The sequence below is a fragment of the Oryza glaberrima genome, chromosome 2 (assembly GCF_000147395.1).
Source record: "Oryza glaberrima chromosome 2, OglaRS2, whole genome shotgun sequence".
Taxonomy (NCBI): domain Eukaryota; kingdom Viridiplantae; phylum Streptophyta; class Magnoliopsida; order Poales; family Poaceae; genus Oryza; species Oryza glaberrima.
In genome coordinates, this window is record NC_068327.1 from 16,407,455 (window position 1) to 16,427,204 (window position 19,750).

At 46.8% G+C, this 19,750-nt stretch overlaps 1 protein-coding gene and 1 pseudogene across 1 annotated transcript; one reads left to right on the forward strand and one right to left on the reverse strand.

Moving 5' to 3' along the window:
* Positions 1-1,181: 1,181 nt before the first annotated feature.
* Positions 1,182-2,748, reverse strand: LOC127764370 (phenolic glucoside malonyltransferase 1-like; annotated as a pseudogene).
* Positions 2,749-12,330: 9,582 nt separating this feature from the next.
* LOC127764412 (phenolic glucoside malonyltransferase 1-like) lies at positions 12,331-13,797 on the forward strand. The gene has a single exon (XM_052289295.1). It carries the CDS (start codon positions 12,331-12,333, stop codon positions 13,735-13,737), a length of 1,407 nt encoding a protein of 468 aa, XP_052145255.1. The 3' UTR covers positions 13,738-13,797.
* The last annotated feature ends 5,953 nt before the right edge of the window (positions 13,798-19,750 follow it).

Sequence of the window (19,750 nt, forward strand, 5' to 3'; positions counted from 1 at the left end):
AATTTCTAAATTTATTTATTTGTGCTTTTGTGGACAAAAAATAAAAATATTTCCAATAAAAACATAACAACACAAGGCAAGCTCCGCACGACCGCCGGCATGGGATTTGTATCACTGACGTCAGATCCGCACCGTGACGCCTCGCCGCCGTAGTAAGGCACGCTGAGCTCCACCAAAATTCCGGCCACCATGCCTCGCCCTTGCAAGAGTGAGGTCGGCGGGATATGATTTGGGGAAAGACAGAAGGAGAGAAAGAGAGAGTGAGGTGAGAGGGATCTGGGAAGGAGGGATAAGAGAGAGAGAGAGAGAGTGGGCTCTATTTATGTAAAGTTAAATCGTATTCATACAATGGGACCCACCGTATGAGAGAAATTATTGCTTTTCCACATTAGGTGCATACATTGTGATGCATTGACGGAGGACTGTGGGAGATGGTGGCCCGGTGGTAGGTGGTGGACACAGGCGAGCAACGAGGTGTCAGCGGTGGCATGGAAGCCACGGGGATGGAGGAGAGTGGTGGGCCGGTAAGGGCAAAGCGAAGGTTCTTGTTAGAAGATAGGGGCTAGTGGTGGCGGATCCGATGGTAGGGAGGCACCGAAGACAAGGAAGCAGGCGGGGTGGGAGGACCTCAGCACCGTCAGCTTGGGGAAGGGGGAGGTGATGGAGGAGGCCAGCCAAGGGGCCTCGTCGGCGTCGTTAATGCCGCCCGGCCAACTGGTGAGACCGAGCGGTGGTGAAGAAGGTGGGGCAGATTTCTGATTGCCTGACTCTTGCCCTCTCGTGTGCTGTGCGATGATGGCGGGCAGGGAGGAGAAGAGTAAGGGGTTAGGGTTGGAAGTAATGGTAACCCAACAGTCTAGAATTTGCCATATTTAGGAGAGTGTTTTCTATCAAATATCAAATAAATAGTCCCGTATATTCCCTCCGTCCATAAATATTTAATGCCATTGACTTTTTTAAACATGTTTGACCGTTCGTCTTATTAAAAAACTATATATATACATAAAAGTGTATTTAACAATGAATCAAATGATAGGAAAAAAATAATAATTACATAAATTTTTTGAATAAGACGAATGGTCAAACATGTTTAAAAAGTCAACAGCGTCACATATAGGGACGGAGGGAGTATTTAACAAACACGTCATAAATAGTCACAATACGATACTCATCCATGTCAAATATATATATCCACCACAAACAATAAAGTTGATACAATTGAAAACTGAATTTTACAATCTTACAGATTCAAATTTAAATTACACTAGTACGAAGTAGTATATAACCGGTATAGCGCTGACCAGCTATTGACAGCCACCTTGCTATCACTGGATCACGACGACAGCCACGCGACGTCATCGCCGAAGCACCTCCGGAACCTCTCCATCCGCTCCGGCGACAAAGCGATGCCTACCTCAATCTCAATGCCGCCGGAGCAGCTGCCACGGCCCTCCGCCACCGACATCGCGCCGGTCTTCGCCACGGACACGATCTCCACCTTCGCCGGACTCCCGAACCCAAAGTCGACGTCGTACACGCGGAACCTCGGCGACCCGGCCACCGACAAGGGCCAGGTCGTCACCTCTGCGCTGTGCTCCCTGCACCTGTCCCAGTAGCCTTCATCATATCGCATTCCTTCGTCGACGGCGGCGGCGATCGCGGCGCAGGCCGCGAATAGGCCATCCGCGCCGGTTGCGGCGATGTCCGTTCTGGGCGCCGACGCGAAGCACGTGCCGATGCAGTTCCCGAGGTACTTGTCAGGGACGCGGGGTTCCATCCGTGACCGGAGATCGGTGGCGAAGACGAGGTGGGCACGGCGGCCATGGTTCCGAGGCTCTGCTTCGACGTCGCCGCCCGCGCCTAGTGCGGCCCGGACGTGGCACCGCCATATGACGGCGAACGTCGCGACGACGGACGTGCACCGCGGAGGCAGCACGCCGCGGCGCGCCGCCACGGCGGCGACCCTGTCCCTGATGCTCTGCAGGTTTTCCCTTGACAGCGTGAATGTGGCGAGGAGCTTGCTGTCGACGACGTCGGGGTCGGGCGAGTTGGTCGTCCTCGTCTTTACATGGTGGATATCTTCACGTTCAGGGATGGACGTGCAGTCGATGACGGCGGCGGCGCCATCGGCGTCGCCGCGGCGCCTGAGCAGATGGCGGCCCAGGTGTGGAGGAAGTTCGTGGAGCTCGAGCCGTCGCAGGCGGCGTGGTGCACGGTGACGCCGAGGGCGAGGCCGCGCGGCGCCGCCGGCCGCAGCAGCACGGTGGCCTGCACGGCCAGCACCGCGCCGCCATCCGGGAGCTCCGGCACGAGCGGCTCAATCCTGGCAACCTCCCTCGGGTCATCCGTGGCCAGCTCATCGACAGCGACGCCGTCGTGCTCGGCGACGGTGAAGGCGACGGCGTCGCCTGGCTGGTAGAAGAGCTCGTACCGGTTGGCCTTGCCGGGCGTGCGGCGGAGGCGGCCGGCGAGCGGGTAGAAGACGTGGAGCGCGCGGGCTAGGGAGTCGACCAACCTGGACAGCGCAACGTCGACGTCACATGTGGCACCGCCTCCGCCGTCGCCGAGGCGGTAGAAGAAGACCCGCTCGACGGGTGGGGCGATGAGCCACATCGCGTCGAGGAAGGTGAGCGGCAGAGCGGCCTCCGGCTGCGGGTTGCAGCCGGCACCGGCCGCAGGCGACGACGGCGCGACGCGAGCGGTGCGCACGACGCGGAAGCTGCCGCCGTGAGCTGGTGGCGACGCCATTGCAGTACGTCGGGCGCGGCGCGCGTGTCGGCTGATCGAGGTCTCTGGATTCTGGATGGCTAGCGACGTCATGTGCGCGCGTGGGCGATAACAAAAACTATCATAAAAGTCACTTCAAATTTGACATTTCACCCCACAAATTATTTTGTTGCAAATCATCATCTCTACTCGGTTTTGTTTTGAAAAACCACCCCAGTGCACATGTGTTTATCCAAATCAATATGTCTTTATAAATTGCAAGCCATCAATATGGTTCTTATCAAAATTTACCTTTAGGAGTATAGACTTTAACACTTTTTGTGAGATTTGATAACTAGAATTATTGATGAGAGTTTAAACGTTGTTTCTCTATATGCAGAAAAAGATTTCAGTGACACGTAAAAAAAAATCTAATGCAAACATCAAAAAATTTTTTTGAAGCGGCTAGCTTAACCTACGGTGGCTCTATATCAGCGATAACGGGGTGATTCGGTTAAGCATTTACGCTGGGTGTTAAGTATTTACAGTAAAATAACTTATGAAATCAAATATCAAACTCAAGTGATTTTTAGAATGATTTCTATTATTTCCCATAATTTATACTAAGGAGCTTTAGTTCAATTGTGACAGGACCTCCACTTTTTCTTATTATCCTCCAGGGCTCATATATGCTTGTGTAGACGAAACTTGTCTTGTGTTAGATCGTTGAAAGTAATATATTCAGGAGAGCCAACCAGACAAGAGACAACACATCAAGCAACACAACTAAAAAATTAGCGTGCCTCTAACGTGTTCACTACTTAAATCCTGCGTATCAGCTTATGGCCTTTTTTATATACAGGTTGGTGAATGATTAATTGTTTTAAAAAATATAATGAAAAAAATTCAGCATGTAACAAACTGATCAAATCACCCCCAGATCATGCAATCAACTACTCCTCCGTCACAAAATATAAAACCTATGACTTAATTGGACATTTCCTACTATGATTTTTTGTGGCCGTCGTGCTTTGTTCTTTTAACACAAGGGCTGTGAAGCCCACAGCATTCCTGGGCTGTAGTCATGTATGCATGGCATGGGCCCATGCCTCGCTTCACATGATGGGCACTGAGAGAACGGGAGATCGAGAGCATTAGTTTCTTCGGTAAAAACGTACTCTGAATCAAAATGCCCTTGCATTGCCACTGGTGAGGATAAAGAATCAATCACAAGACAAAAGATAGTGATAATGGTGAATTTGACTATTTGGCAGAGACAACATATTTAGAGTCAGAGACAATATAATTAGGGTTGATTGAGTAAAAATCCTTGAACATTTTGTGTAAAGATTCCTTTGGTTAACTGAAGTTTCCGTTATTTTTGGACAAATGGTTTATCTGATACGATTGTGAAGCTGCAGAAAAGGCAAACATTTACGGTATGAGGTCATGCATCTGAGGTACCCTGATTAAACCTAGGCAAAACTTGCTACAGGATACTGAAAAAATATGTAATTGGCTAGGAGACACCGTAAAAACGTTACACGGCTGATGGACACTCCAAAAAAGACACCGGAGGCAATATTTTATAATTTCCGGGTCAAAAGAGGTGATAATTTTTTGCAAATGGCGAGATTGCCCCTGCCATGGAACGCTGCGGCCGCCTCACACACCGCCACCTCCTGCTCGCGCTCCAAGCCACCGCCGTGGCCTCCACCGGTCTGCACGCGGCTGCTTCCTGCTCGCGCTCCACGTTGTCGCCGTGGCCGCCGCTGGCCCTGCGTGTGGCCGCCGCTGGCCCTGCGTGTGGCCGCCTCCTGCTTGAAATGGGCGACGCATCGATCCATCATGGTGGGTGAAGACGGAGGCTATCACTTCTTGGCGTCGGCAGCTTCGAGAACTCTCCCTCATGCCGCCTCCAGCTTGCGCTCCTCCACTGCAATCTCCTCCTCCTGCCGGAATCATCCACCCACACCGACCTCTTCAACCCCGTCCTCTCTGCGGTCGAGTGCGTCGCTGCGGCAGCGCTGGGCTTCTCTGTGCCGTGCCAGGCGTCAATGACGGTTGCCGCCACCGCGCCGACGAGCCCACCCTCTTCTACATGCCACACTGCGAGGCGTCGCTCTACAATGCCTTCTTTGCCATCAACTGGGAGCCACCCTTGCTACTCCGCCATGTTTGCGTGCTGGGCAACAACTTCCACAACTACGCGATCCAGGCGGAGAACAGATCAGGCCCCGCCGCCAAGGCCAAGCTCATCCTCACGGCATTGCAGTTTTCGGGTAGGGGAAGATGGCGCCAGGGGCAATCTCGCCATTTGAAAAAAATATCACCTCTTTTGGCCCGTAATTATAAAATATTGCCTTCTGTGTCTTATAGCCAATTACATAATTTTTGGAGTGTCCATTAGTCGTGTCATATTTTTGCTGTGTCTCCTAGCTAATTACACATTCTTTGATTGTCCTGTAGCAAATTTTGCCTTAAAACAAAGGAAAAACATAGAAATTTCAAAGGATTAATACCCTACGGGAAATAATCCTACGAAGCCCTTTGGTTTCAATGGATTGATTCATATCAATTCCTTTTAAATTCATATGGAATAGATTATTGTAGACGAATTTTAAAGGAAAATAAGCATGAGGTTTTACCTAATGTTTTATTTTTCCCGTATGTTGAATTCCTACGTTTTTATGTGTGACTCTCAAACGACAGTTTTTCTATGTTTTCAAATTGAGGAATCCAGTGAACATGATATTATATTCTTATGTTTTTCTAGTCTTACGTTTTGACAAATGACAATCCTATGTTTTAAGGGTTAATTTGCTCCGTGCCATTGCAAATATGTCTACTCAGATAAATGTCACTACAATTTATCTATTTATAACCGTGCCACTCAAATTTTACAAAATTAAAATCATACCATCGCACGTTTTCTATCTTCTCCTCCATCTACGCATTGGGTTCACTCATCAGTTTTATACTCTTCCTCCGTCCTCCCCTCTTCTCTTCCTATCTGTCCACCACTTCTCAACCTTCTCTCCACCAATCCATCTCTCCCCGTGCCGGAGTGCGCAGCTAATGGCAGCCACCGCCCAACCGTGCTCACGCGTGGGAGCAGAGGGCTCCTCGACAAGCCGTCTCGAGAGGCTGGACTCCAGGTTGCCCACGAGCATGGTGTCGCGCCAAGGCTCTCAGCGAGGCGGACATGGTGCAGCAACACCAAAGCTGTCGTCGTCGACCAACGCGGTTGCCATGATACACAGCCACATCAGGCCGAACTGAGACTCGTGACGTCCATGGCCGCGACCGCCATCACCGCCCATCGGTGGGTCGCCAGGGCCACGTGCTCCGGCACAACGCGGGCGGTAGGGAGAGGATGGATTGGTGGGGAGAAGGCTGAAAAGCGGTGGAGAGAGATGGGCAAAAAGAAAAGAGGGGAGGATGAAAGAAGATGATGAATTTGATGGCTGGACCTCACGTGCAAATGGAAAAGAAGATGAAAAACGTGACGTGACAGCGATAGTATGGTTTCAATTTTATAAAATTTAAGTGGCACGGCTACGTATAGCAAATTGTAATGACATTTATCTGTATAAACACATAATATTATGGTACGAATCAAATTAACCCATGTTTTGAAGGTTATAAACACATAACGAGATCGCAAAAATTATCAGCCTGCTACGTATACACTATATACAGCACATGTTTTGGTATGGTGTTCATCTAGACTGAAACAATAATGTGCGATTTTACCAATGTGCGGAGAAATGCTTATATGTGACGTTAAAACAGTACTTAGGGAAAAATGCTAATTATTGGCCGTATAAAACTGCAATATATCAACAGTGAACGAACCATTAATTACATAACTAATTGATGTCGTAGACGTTGCTTCGGAATGAATGGAAAATATATGTTGCATATTATACTAGTAAAAATGATGGGAAGATATATGTTGAAATATTAAAAAAATAATGTGCGGAGGATGATTAAAAATGCTTGTATGCATGCTAAACTCTAGATTATAATAACGTAGATGATCTCCCGTGTTTTATTGCAGGATATATGTTATATATTGGAGAAATAATAAAATGATTTGGATTGAAACATTATGAAAATGATTTGAGAACGATGATGTAGCTATGTATGCTCAGATTTAGAATGAAATAAATTTTAAATATAATTACTATATCCTTACATATTGAGCTTCGTGTGTCTAATGGGTTGATGTGTCGTGCTTGCATGTAAGTTTTAGGAGTGCTAATAAATACTATGCTTGCATGTTGAATTTTAGATGTTTAGTTGATATTAGCTTGATAGAAAGAAGGGATTATGAATGATATGTTATTCTTGCATAAGCTTTAATATGCAGTGGAATAATACTCCCTCCGTCCTAAGAGAGTATTGTCCAGGGTAAAAAGACGTGTTCTCTTCTCAGGGTGTATGGCACTGCTACAAAATTTGACTTTAGAGGTAACCAAAATCAATTTTTGCTGGCAATCATGATGACCGCCTGCGACTGAACGCCTATGACAGTCCATGATTGTAAGCGAATATGGTCCGCTTGGGAAAATCGATTGTAATAGATGAAAACCTTAACCACCTGTACGGAGGATTTCCGGAGAAAAACAAAACAATATTCAAATTCTTGAATCGTTCGTGCAAGAAACGTTCTAGATCGGCATCAATATCATCCAAATTTTTTTTTAGAGAAAAGGTCATAGACTCGGCTTTTTACTGAAAGCCACATTGGAGTGTTCAGCTGGGGTTGCCAATGACAAAGAGGAGTTCAACAAAATACAGACCAGGAACAGCAACCAGACTGGCGAACAAGTAGCGAACGATCTAGATTCCAGCCGAAACTCTAAGCTGACAACGACATGAGCCAGGGGAACATCTATCTGGGAAACAAAAACTCTAACGACTAAGCAACAGAACGATAGAATTTTAACCCACACCCATTCTTGGAGATCTTAGACTAGTCGACACCATCTTGATCCTGTCAGTCATCAGCTCCAGCCTTGCTTCTTCTTCAGGACGGAAGAGCTTCTTCCACTGCAGCAAATTTGCAACAATTTGAAAAGTTAGAGACAGGGGGAATACAACAATTTATCTCTAAACACCATATTATTTCTGGTTAGCCACAAATTCCAGCACACAACAGCAAGTAGGCTAAGATGCAATCTAATCGAAGTAGGGGAATTATCACTATCACAAAGCAAAAAGAACTCGTCCAAACTCCTAGGAATAATGTTCCAGCCTAAGGCATCTCTGCAAATACACCAGATAAGTCTAGCCATAACGCAATTAAACAAGATGTGATTGGTAGTTTCCAAATGTCCACAAAGCTGACAGAACTCTGAACCATTCCAGCCTTTTTTTTAAGTTGTTCCGCAGACTGAATTCTATCTCTAATGGCTAGCCAGAGAAAGTGTTTAATCTTCATGGGACAGGGGCTTTTCCACATCTCAGTATTCACCTCTCTTATACCCCTAAAGGTCAGGGTCCTGTACATAGATTTGGTGGTATATTTCTTGTTAGTAGCTAGGCCCCAAAGTAAAGTGTCAGGAACAGGGGAAGTCTCCAGATTATCAATTACTTTCTTGAGTTCCTCCCATTCAGTTATTTCAGCTGGACCAAAGGATCTTCTGAAAGAGAGACAATCAGTGCCCTCACTAGCAATCTAGTAGACAGCCACCTCTTGTTGGTTACAGATAGCAAATAAGGATGGAAATCTAATTTTCAGAGAGAAATTGTCCACCCAAGTATCTTTCCAAAAATAGACATGTGAGCCCTCACCAACTTTCCATTCAGCACCCAAAATCACCCATTTTCTAATATTAAGCAAACCTCTTCAAAATTGGGAGCCAACACCATTTTTTACCTGGAACACACCTCCTTCTTGTAAGTATTTCCTCCTTTACACCTCTAAACACAAGCTCAATATCATCCAAATCAAAATATAAATTCATGCAGATGGGACAACAGCTCATGAGAACCATCAAAACACGACGGCCTCCGACAGCATCCAGATCGTGATCGTCGTGGTCATCATCTCCCTCATTGCAACTGCCTCCGTCACTCCCCGAGCACAGCCGCCACAGCTCTCCCGAGCTACCATCGCCCAAGCGCAGGAGACGACCAGGCACAACGGTCTGTATCCACCCGATGGTGTCATCATGGACTCAAGGTCGACCTTGCCGAGCGGTAACCCTACAGCTGTTGGATCCGGCACCCTCAACGCTTGCCTCCACCAGATCCAACGCTCACCGGCCCCGTCATTGCTGTATCATATGTTAGAGAAAATGGATTAGGCCTAATTTATTCCTAATGAATTTAATTTATAGGCCCACAATTAATGTTAAGAGATTAATTAATGTCACCTTAAAAATTTATGTGGAAGGTTTCAACTTAACTAGGTTGCTATTGGAGAGCACTTGTTAACCGGTAGAGGTGGTAGTGGGACTACCACATGCGCACCAAGCCGGCTGGGGAATCAAATCATTCCCGGATTGATTGATTCCGTTATTACTCCAATAACAGAGACACACTATGCAAACCCATCACCGGGTGAACAAATCAATCCCGGATTGATTCCACCTCTCTTCGCGCACCGACTCCTCCTCGGTGTCTACATCTTTTCTTCTTCTGTTCCTGCGCTGCACCTCTGCTTCCCCAGTTCCAAGCACTTGCACGAACAAGTGTTTAGGACAAACAGGTCTCCCGAACTCAGCTCGCTTGAGTACCTACATGGGTATGCGGGCGTTTAGTTTTTGGGGAGCGCTTCCTAGCGCAACTGCTCTGCTGCATCGGTTCTGCACGGCGTCGTCTTCTTCGTCTACTTCCTCTACATCGCTATGTCTACTGGAGGAGGTAACGGTAGAGGCGTTGGTAGTAATGACGCTCCTAGAGGTGGCGGCAATGGCGCTCCTAGAGGCAACGTCACTGGAGAAGGCGAGAACGTCAACATCAACGGAGGCAACAACACCATCAATGCATCATCCAGTACCGAAGCGTTCTCCGGGTATGTTACATTTTTAACTATTGTGTGTTAAACATGTGTTTCTCTATGATGCTTTTCTAGTCATTAGCATGTTCATGTTTAGCACTTTTTCTAGATCAATTCCTGCTACACATGTCATGTTTATTGTCTTAATTTTTAGGATTAAAATATGACTATATTTTCCACGTGCTCCACCTTCTCTGTTTCACTGTCATCGCTGCCCTCATGTCGATGTTGAGCTGGAGCCGGAATGCCGGATCCACCACGTCCCCCGATGTGGGAGGACACATCGAGAAGTGGGGGCTGGTGAGTGGTAACTAGGAGATAGGTTCATTAATTTTTTTTTTCAAAGTGGCCTCCTCTTTTCCAGGTGGTTGGTTAGGTTAGGGCAAGTACTATGGGCATCCAAGCACAAACCTCAAGATGCCACATAGGACTATATAGTGAGGTGGAGGAGAGAAGAAAGATGAGAGAGAAATAGTCACATCTCATGCAAGGGGCAACCCCTACACAAACTTCAATAAATATGTGAGAGTGTTAGAGATATTGGGGATTGTGTGCTAGAGGCAACCTATTATACATGTCACCTCTTAATTTAATTATGTATATCATGTATAAAATTGGATGTGATGGTCACCTCTACTATAAAACTTGCCCTTAGGAGGTCCACTTGTAAAATAGAATTATTTTTCTGGCTGTGGCCTCCTAAACCGATAGTCTGCAAAAATTAATTCTCATACAGTTGTGACCACATACTCCCAGTATGCTTTTGTCTGTGTTTAGTTCTTGAAAAAAGTTGAAAGTTTGGAAAAAGTTGGTAGTTTGGAAAAAAAGTTGAGAGTTTATGTGTGGAGGAAAGTTTTAGATGTGATGTGATGTGATGGAAAGTTAGAAGTTGGGGGTAAACTAAACACGGCCTTTGTTAAGTCCATCGTTGAGAATAAAATGGAGTGTCATGAAAAATGTTTTTTTTATAGTAGTGTGTGAGATGTAGGCATGGACTGCTTGGAGCCATCATAAAGACAAGAGGTAGTTGGGACTTGGGACTAGTGTGAGACGTGACCAATTTTTGTATTTTGAGTTTTAAGTGACAGTGGATTCAAACTATATATCTCAGAGATATAGATAAGTACTAATCTACAACAATCTATTATTACAAACAATTATAGCCACAATGAAAAAAATTATTTATATACATGATAAGAGATATATTTTTCGACGTGATAGTTAAGTGGCTGCAAGTAGCTAGGGCGAATCAATATACAAGGGGAGTATGCTTTATTTTATAATTTTCTGCCCCTTGTAATATCTTTATCAATTTAAGTTGAACAGTTAGTGATTTTTCTAGATATCTACTCCCTTCGTCCTATAAAAAACCAACTTAGTATTGGATGTGACACATCCTAGTACTACGAATCTGAATATACATTTGTCTAGTTTTATTATACTATAATGTGCCACATTTCATTCTAGATTCGTTTTTTGGGACGGATTATACCGTTGAACTATTGAGTGAGTATAAATTATCTCCATATACCGAAAACCAGAAATATTTCACCCTGAGCTATCAATACTAGACGAATTACCTCCCTAAGACAAACCAGAGTGGTTTTGGTTCTACAAGGCAGTCCGGTCATCATTTTTTTATCAACGGGCCCACCTGTCAGCTCTCACCCTCTATCTTTTCCACCTCCTCTCTATATCTCTCTTTCCCAAATCCTCTCTCTTCTCCCTCCCCTCACCTCCATCTCTCTCTATCACTAAATGGGGAGTGCCAGACGGCGGCGAGTTAGGGACGGAGCGATGTGACAACAACGAGGGTGGACGGCAGGACGGCAACTGGCGAGGACAGTGGGACAGCGGCGGGGGTGGACGTAGTTCGGGGCGGCGCGATGGCGATGGCGGAGGCCGCTCGGGGCATCGAGGATAGCGGTGGATGGTGTTGGGCGAGGGCGGCAGGATGACAGAGGGGGCAGAGGCAGCTCAGGGTGGCGGGCGGTAGCGAAGGCCGCTTGGGCGCTGAGGACAGCAGCAGATGGCGGCAAGCGAGGGCGGGGGTACGGCGGCGAGGGGGGGGGGTATGGAGGCAGCTCGGGGTGGGCAGGATGGTGGCGGGAGGTGGCGAAGGCTGCTCGGGGCAGGCAGATGGCGGCGCGGTGGCGGCGTGGCTAAGGCAACTTGGGGCGGCAAGTGAGCGCCGTCGGGATGGTGCAGCGCTGCCGGCACGTGCCTCATCCTCGTCGTTGGCATCCGTGCGCGCGAGAGAAAGGTGTGAGAGAGGAAAGAGAGAGAGAGAGTAGAGAGATCTGACGGGTGGGCCCCATCGATTATTTGATAAAAGAATTGTTGAACTGAACTACCACGTAGGACCAAAACCGCTCTCAAAGCTATTTGAGGGGGTTTTCATCCGGTATTAATAGTTGAGGGTGAAAGTTATCTTATTTTTGAGTTTAAGGGGTAATTCGTACTCACCTAATACCTTAGGGGCATAATTCGAGTATGGACCAGTGAAGTGAAGTCACTCGCGGAGATGCAAGTATTATAGGAGTAGAAGCAAAGCTCGATCGCTCTGCAGCTAGCCACGAGCACACAACCCTGACCTGTTCTGCGGCGAGACCATGGCGTCGCAACCGGCCGCTCACGCCGCTGGCCTCCGCGTCCTCCGCACAACGCGCGTCGCGCCAGCGCCGCCCGCCGGCGAGCCCTCGCTGCCCGAGCGAGCCCTGCCTCTCATCTTCATGGACGCGGGGTGGCTCCACGCCCAGCCCGTCGAGCGCGTCTTCTTCTACCGCCTCGGCCCCAGCGACGACGACGATGTCGACGCTGTGCTGTCCCGGATGGAGGAGTCGCTACCCCGGGCGATCCACGCCTTCTACCCGCTCGCCGGCCGCGTCCGCCCAACGCCCGGCGAGACCAACCGGTACGAGCTCCTCTACCAGCCCGGCGACGGCGTGGCGTTCACTGTCGCCGAGCACGACGGCGTCGGAGTCGGCGTCGACGAGCTCGCCACGGACGAGCCGAGGGAGCTCGCCAAGATCGCGCCGTTCGTCCCGGACCTTCCCGAGGGCGGCACGGTGCTCGCGCTGCAGGTGACCGTGCTGCCGCCCAACCGCCGTGGTCTCGCTGTCGGCGTCATCGTCCACCACTCCGCCTGCGACGGGGTGGGCTCGACGCACTTCCTCCACACCTGGGCCGCTGCCTGCGCCGGCGACCGGATGCTCCCAGAGCCGCCTGTGATCGACCGCACGCTCATCCGTGACCTACCGAACATGCACGACGAGATCACCTCATCCACGAACGAAGCCAAAGATCTGTTCAAAGCGCCCGACGCCGGCAAGCTCCTCGACGTCCTCGCCACTTTCACCCTGTCCAAAGAGCTCCTGCAGGGCGTCAAGGACGCCGTCGCCGGCGAGGCCGCACGTCGCGGCGTGCCGCCGCCTCGGTGCACGTCCCACGTGGCCATGTACGGCCTCATGTGGCACTGCTACCGCCGGGCCAGACGGGACGACGGCGGCCGTGCCGCCGCCGCCGCCCATTTCATCTTCGCCGTCGACCACTGGTCGCGGCTGGTGCCCCGCATCCCCGACAAGTACCTCGGCAACTGCGTCGGCCCGGGCTTCGCCTCGGCGCCCGAGGAGGAGCTCGCCGTCGCCGACGCCGCGGGCGGCGTCTTCACGGCCTGCGCCACTGTCGCCGCCGCCATCGACGAGGCGGTGCGCGGCGAGCTCGCGTACTGGGAGGGGTGGAGGGAGCGCATCGTGGAGGCGTGCAGGGACGACGCGCCGTTCTCTGTGGCCGGGTCGACGAGGTTCCGCGTGTACGACGTCGACTTCGGGTTCGGGAGGCCGGCGAAGGTGGAGATCGTGTCCGTGGCGAAGACCGGCGCGGTGTCGGTGGCGGAGGATCGTTCCGGCGCCGGCGGCATCGAGGTGGGCATAGCTCTGCCGCCGGAGCGCATGGACAGGTTCCGGAGATGCCTCGCCGACGCCATTGCTTGGCTTTCCTCGTCTTCCCAATGCAACTAGCGTGGGAAAACTGCAGTACGTGGAGTAGATTTCATCAGAGATTCGGTTTTCATGTCTGTTTGCTGGCTTATACTCTCTCTCTAAAAAAAATAATAATAAACCCTAGGGATGGATCGGCACATGTTTACTTAGATTCATTCCTATGGATCAATTCTTTTTCTTAAGGACGAAGGGAGTAAGTCGAAATAAAATTTAAAACTTTTTAATTTAATTTTAGTGATTGTATTTTCATCCCTTCTGGAGTACTTTTAAACTGCTGGTAATAATTATTTACATAAAAATTATTTTTGCTGCCTTGTAAATTTTTTTATAGCTTATTTTGTTGCTCAACCGATCAGACAATTTTGAATGGCATTTCATTTGAAAGTGGATTTTATCAAGGGGACGTCTTTTCATTGTTTGCATGACACTTAGAATAGTTATAAAAATATTATAAAAATTGAGAAGATGTATTAACATGAGATATATCGCTTTAGAAACATGTAAGGTAAAATTCTACTTTTATAAGTTGCAATAAGAAAAAATATATTAAAGATAGTTAACGTATATTCAGAGTCATTTTTTTTGCAACGTGTTAAAGTGAGAAATTTAATTGCATGTTTGTAGAGGGATCTAATACAAATTAATCTATCTTATTAATTTCTTTTTCAAATTTTTCATAGTCATTTGAGTGACATACAAACAATGAGTGGATGTCACCTTGAGAAATGAGTGGATGTCACCTTGAGAGTTTAGAATAGTTTCGCTATTTTATTTGTCCTAGGATGTGTTCTTAACTCAAGGTTCCCAACCTCCATTCTCTTATTACCCACACGCACGTATCCTGAACTACTAAACATTATGTTTTTTTAAAAAAAATTATTTAGAAAAAGTTTCTGTAAAAAATCATATCAATTTAATTTTTAAACTATTTTGTTAATACTTAATTAATTATGTGTTATTTTGTCATTTTGTTTTACGTGTGAAGGGGAGAGATTTCCAAACCAATCCAAATGGACACACCCTAAATGTAAAGAAGTGAGTTTCGTGTTGGGATTTTACTCCAGCATAGCTCAAGCTACTCCCTTCGTTCGGATTAGATACATACAACAAATTTGGATAAGTTTGTTCAAATTGTTGTACTAAAATATATTCCATCCCGTTCTAACTTGTAATATTTTGAGACAGGACTAGTACATGGTAAGCTTGGTAATATGCAAGACCAATATATATATTTATTTATGCTTATGCCTCTAATACTAAGTCCATTAAATACTTGTAAGCTATTATATTTGTATTTACTGCTACATCTGTTTTAAAATATATAACTTTTACTTACGAATCTGGTTTTAAATTTTTATATTTTAGATAGAAGGAATAATGTTTATGATTAGCAAATGATAAATCGGCAAATGTATATGTCAGAACTCTAAAATTCGTAAAGGAAATATGAATAAGCTAAAGCTCTTATTGAGTTTATTAACCCGCTTGAGTTAACTTGCGAGCCAGAACCAACCTAGACTTTTAGCGCACTATATTAAGCCGAGCCTAGCAACTTGTGTTGATATAAAAACACGAGGCCTGAAAGATCTGCTTAACTTCAGTGCAGGTCCAAAAATCTTGCCTTTAGATTCGTGAGCGTGCCAGTTGATTTGATCCTGCAATCAACAAGAAATAAAGACAAAGAACCCGCGGTTAAATCCATAAACGATAGCCGATCGGCTAGTTGCCAATGACGTATCATTTATCTTTGAGCCGATGTCATATGTAAATCGATCGGCAGTCATGAATAAGTAAGAAAGGACTAAATTTACTCGATCGGCTGTAGACATTAACAATATATAATCCTTATGTCGATATGTACTTAAATCAAGTGATTGGGATAGATCGGTCGCCATGCCGAGACAGTATAAATCACTTAGATCGAAATATATGTTAACAACAAGACTACATATGTTTATAATATAGCTGATCAGATAGATCTAGTGTGTATCGGTTAATACTCCGATACTACTCTATATTAAGATACCAAAGCAAGTAGAATATACCAAACGAAAGTCTAATATACTTAAATGCAACAAGATCTTAATATAAAGGGCAGATTTAACATGTCAATCAAGCATACAAGATAAAAGTAGTTAAATCAGGTAAGATCGGTTGAAACCTCGATGCTCCTCTAATCGGCAACCAAAAGCAGGCTAGAGATCGAGATTCTAATCACGACTTATAAGATCAAACTCAACTGATGCAGCTATAAGTATGAAAAGAAGGACAATATCTAGACAATCAAGCCGTTGGATGTTTCATAGAGTGGTAGATATCCTATATAATCTAGGTCAACGTCGGTATTTAACCTGATCGGCTGCCTTCTGGTAACAGACGTTAGCCGATTGAAGGTTAAATAGCGATATTGCCGGAGATTATATAAGATATATGATAACTCGATGAATTACATAAATGAGATTAGAGTATCATAAAGATGGAAGCACTAATCCCGAGAACGCAAGCCGCCATAAGAAGTTTTACCTCTAGTTGAAGATCGAATCCGATGCAGCTCAACCCGAAAGCAAGAACTCGTCGAAACAAAACAAAAGTAAAGGGTGGCGATGCGCCGAGATTGTATTGAGCGTGTGTTAGATTGATTACATGGGGCTCGGGGTCTATTTATACCCGAGATTACAAAATATGTCCATGTCACACACGACTCTTATCTCTAATAAACTCTAAGATACCATAAGTCTTTGCGGCAGACTTTTGTCCAAACATATCTCTAAGGAAATTTCATGAAATATCCTAATTAATAGATACAATTGCCTTCTCAGGACTCAATCCATGCGTGGCAATCCTCATGAAGCATGTTAACTCAACCCAACAACGTATGTCGTGTCACATTGTCGGATTTGGCTCAATCGGCTAACCTTGTCTGACTCGAACTCTGCCAATTAAAGCCACAACTAATTCGGACTTAGCCGATTCCCGCTCTGTTTCCTGGACAATCTCTATTTTGGATTCCGCTTCAGTCTAATCTCCATCTCCGATGACGATTACCAAATTTGGTTGTTAACAACTTGTTATGATACTAAGCTTAGCTAGTACAAGCCTTAACAGTTACTCCTCCCTCCATTCTAGAATAACTTCGTGTATTCAATATAGGAGGGTAATTCGGTCGACCGTGATAGTTTAGAGGGTATTATATACCTTTTCCTTTTAGTAATCATTGTATCAAAATTTATAAAATCACAAGATAAATATATTAGAAATAGGTAAAAAGAGATAATTGTATGAGGATTTGATAAAGTATGGCGATGTTATTTTTTTTTATTTTGTGTTGATATGTATGACATAAGTGAAAAATGTCCTATAATAATTTTTTTTAAGATCCTTTCATTTATTTAAAATAAGTTTATTTTTAGAGTAATATAATTATTGCACCAGAGTTTATAAAGATAGAGAATAATTATATTAGGAGTAGACACTACTAGAAAAATGAGTTTTTCCAGGCAGTCCAAACGTGTTTTCACAGGCGGCTCAGCTCCTCACCATCGATTAAAGGCTAGTGAAAATCAACATCTTCACAGGCGAACATTCACCGCTTGCACAAATCAATTTTCAGAAGCGGCTAGGTTAACCCGACCGCCAGCGAGTAATTAAGGAGAGGGTGTGTGGCCGGGAGGGAGAGGAGGGTATTTTAAGGATTTTTTTTAGGCAGACAGTGCTCTTAACCTGTCGCTTGTGAAATTTAATCTTCACGGCCGATATGTTAAGTTGTCTGCCTGTGAAATTCTGGATATTTTTGCTGGCGGCTCTCTTAACCTTGGACCGTAACTCCCTTCCCCTCGTTACATTTTCACTGGCAGTGGTTGTGTATAGCCGCTTAAGAAAAAAGTAGGTTGATGCTATGAAAAATTGATTTTCGTAGCAGTGAGATAAAGTAAGAAATAGTTGCATTGTGATTTGATAAAGTGTGATATTTTAGTTTATTTTATTTTATATTGTTATGCATGAGATGGGTGAAAAATAAATTTATTTCGGACAGAAGTAGCAGGTGATAGCCATCGTCGGTATTTTCGAATCAGGGACATGTTGGCCATTTTTAGTTCCGAAAATAAAAAATTTTACGCTGCCACATCGAATATCCCTATCAAATCTAATTAAAATCCGGGTAGATTGGTTAAAGAAAATCTGTTCAGTGAGCTAGGTTACCAGAGAAAATTAAATTTGACGATATGCAGATATTTTCCGAGCGCCATCATTCTGAGCTGCAGGAGGGGCATGTGAACTGAGCGGGTGTCAGCACTGAGCGTCACGAATGATGGCGCTTGGAAAATAAGGAGCCGTTTAGTTCGCGAAATAAAATATTAAAGGTTTTTTTTTTTACACGAATGAAAAAACTAATTTTAACTCGTCCAGAAACCGCGAGACGAATCTTTTGAGCCTAATTAATCTGTCATTAACACATGTAGGTTATTATAGCACACTTATGGCTAATCATAGACTAATTAGGCTCAAAAGATTCGTCTCGCGATTTTCTCCCTAACTGTGTAATTAATTTTTTTAATCTATATTTAATGCTCTCTGCACGTATCCAAAGATTTGATATAATGTTTTTGAGAAAAACTTTGCTAATGCTTGCGTGCCCCACCCACGATGGAACACGATGGAACTACACCCAACAAAAATTATCAATCTGCTACCCCCTCCAATCAAAAATAGGATTAATTTGATCCATGCCACTATAAATCTAGCTATTCAGAAAAATATCATTACAATTCGTATATTAGTAACCATTCCACTGGAATTTTACCAAATTAGCACTGTACCACTGCCGTCACATTTTTCATCCATTCCCCCATCTTTTCCGTCTTCTTCCTTCCTTCTCCCATCATCTTCCCCGAGTCAAGCCGGAGAGGGAGCTTGCCGGCAAGGTAACCTCGAGCGCAGTCGAGCGCAGCGTGGATCCTAGCGTTGGTCTCCTGCAGGGCGTGGTCGAGCAACGCAGCTGGGTGTCGAGTGTGACCAGCTGCTCTCTTCTTCCCCATCGTGGCGGGCCTCTCCGACCGCCTCCTCGCCGCCTCGAAGAGGTCCTGGAGGTCGAGCAGCGCCTCGTCGAGAGGGCCCTCGAAGCGCATCTCCTCCGCCTCCGCCTCATACACCGCGCGCAGCGCCGCCGCCACCGCATCGGTCAGCCGCCGCACGCAACTGCGGCCGATGGCCTTGGTCTGGCCGAGGAAACCCACGACCTCCTCTACCCTCCTCACGGCGTCGTCCCCACGCGCCACCGCCTCCTCGATGGCGTCGCACAGCTGGTCCACGTGGCCGACGAACCCCACCGCGCCATCGGCGTACGCAGGGTCCGCCGGGAGCGCCGCCACGGCTTCCTTGGTGAGCGCGGACACGCGGCGGAACGCCGCTAGGAGGAGCTCCGCCGGCGCGATGGCGTGGTCGATGCGCGCGCACCACCGCCTGGGACTAGAGCTGGGAGGACGACGGCAAGCAGCAAGAGCACCTCGCCGCTGTCTTCGAGTCTTCGTCGCCGCCGCGCCACCGCCTCCTCGATGGTGTCGCGCAGCTGGTCCACCCGGCCGACGAACCCCGCCACGCAATCAGCGTCCGCGGGGTCTGCCGGGAGCGCCGCCGCAGCTTCCTCGGCGAGCACAGACACGCGGCGGAACGCCGCTAGGAGGAGCTCTGCCGGCGCGACGGCGTGGTCGATGCGGGCGCGCAGGGCGCGCACTGTCACCGCCTGGGACTGCAGCTGAGAGGACGACGGCAAGCAGCAGGAGCACCTCGCCGCCGTCTTCGAGTCTTCGTCGCCGCCGTCGGGTATGCTCGCGCCGTGCCGTGCCGACGCTTGCTCCACCGCAGAAGATGGGAGAAGGAAGTAGGAAGACGGAAAAGGTGGGGGATGGATAGAAAACGTGATGGTAGTTACACGGTTCTAATTTCGTAAGATTTTAGTAGCACGGTTACGAATAGATATATTGTAATGGTATTTTTTTTAATAGCCAAATTTAAAATTACAGTGGCATGGATC

Bases quoted from the DNA above. Each gene is read 5' to 3' on its own strand.
- LOC127764412 (XM_052289295.1), top strand. From the start codon at position 12,331: ATGGCGTCGCAACCGGCCGCTCACGCCGCTGGCCTCCGCGTCCTCCGC.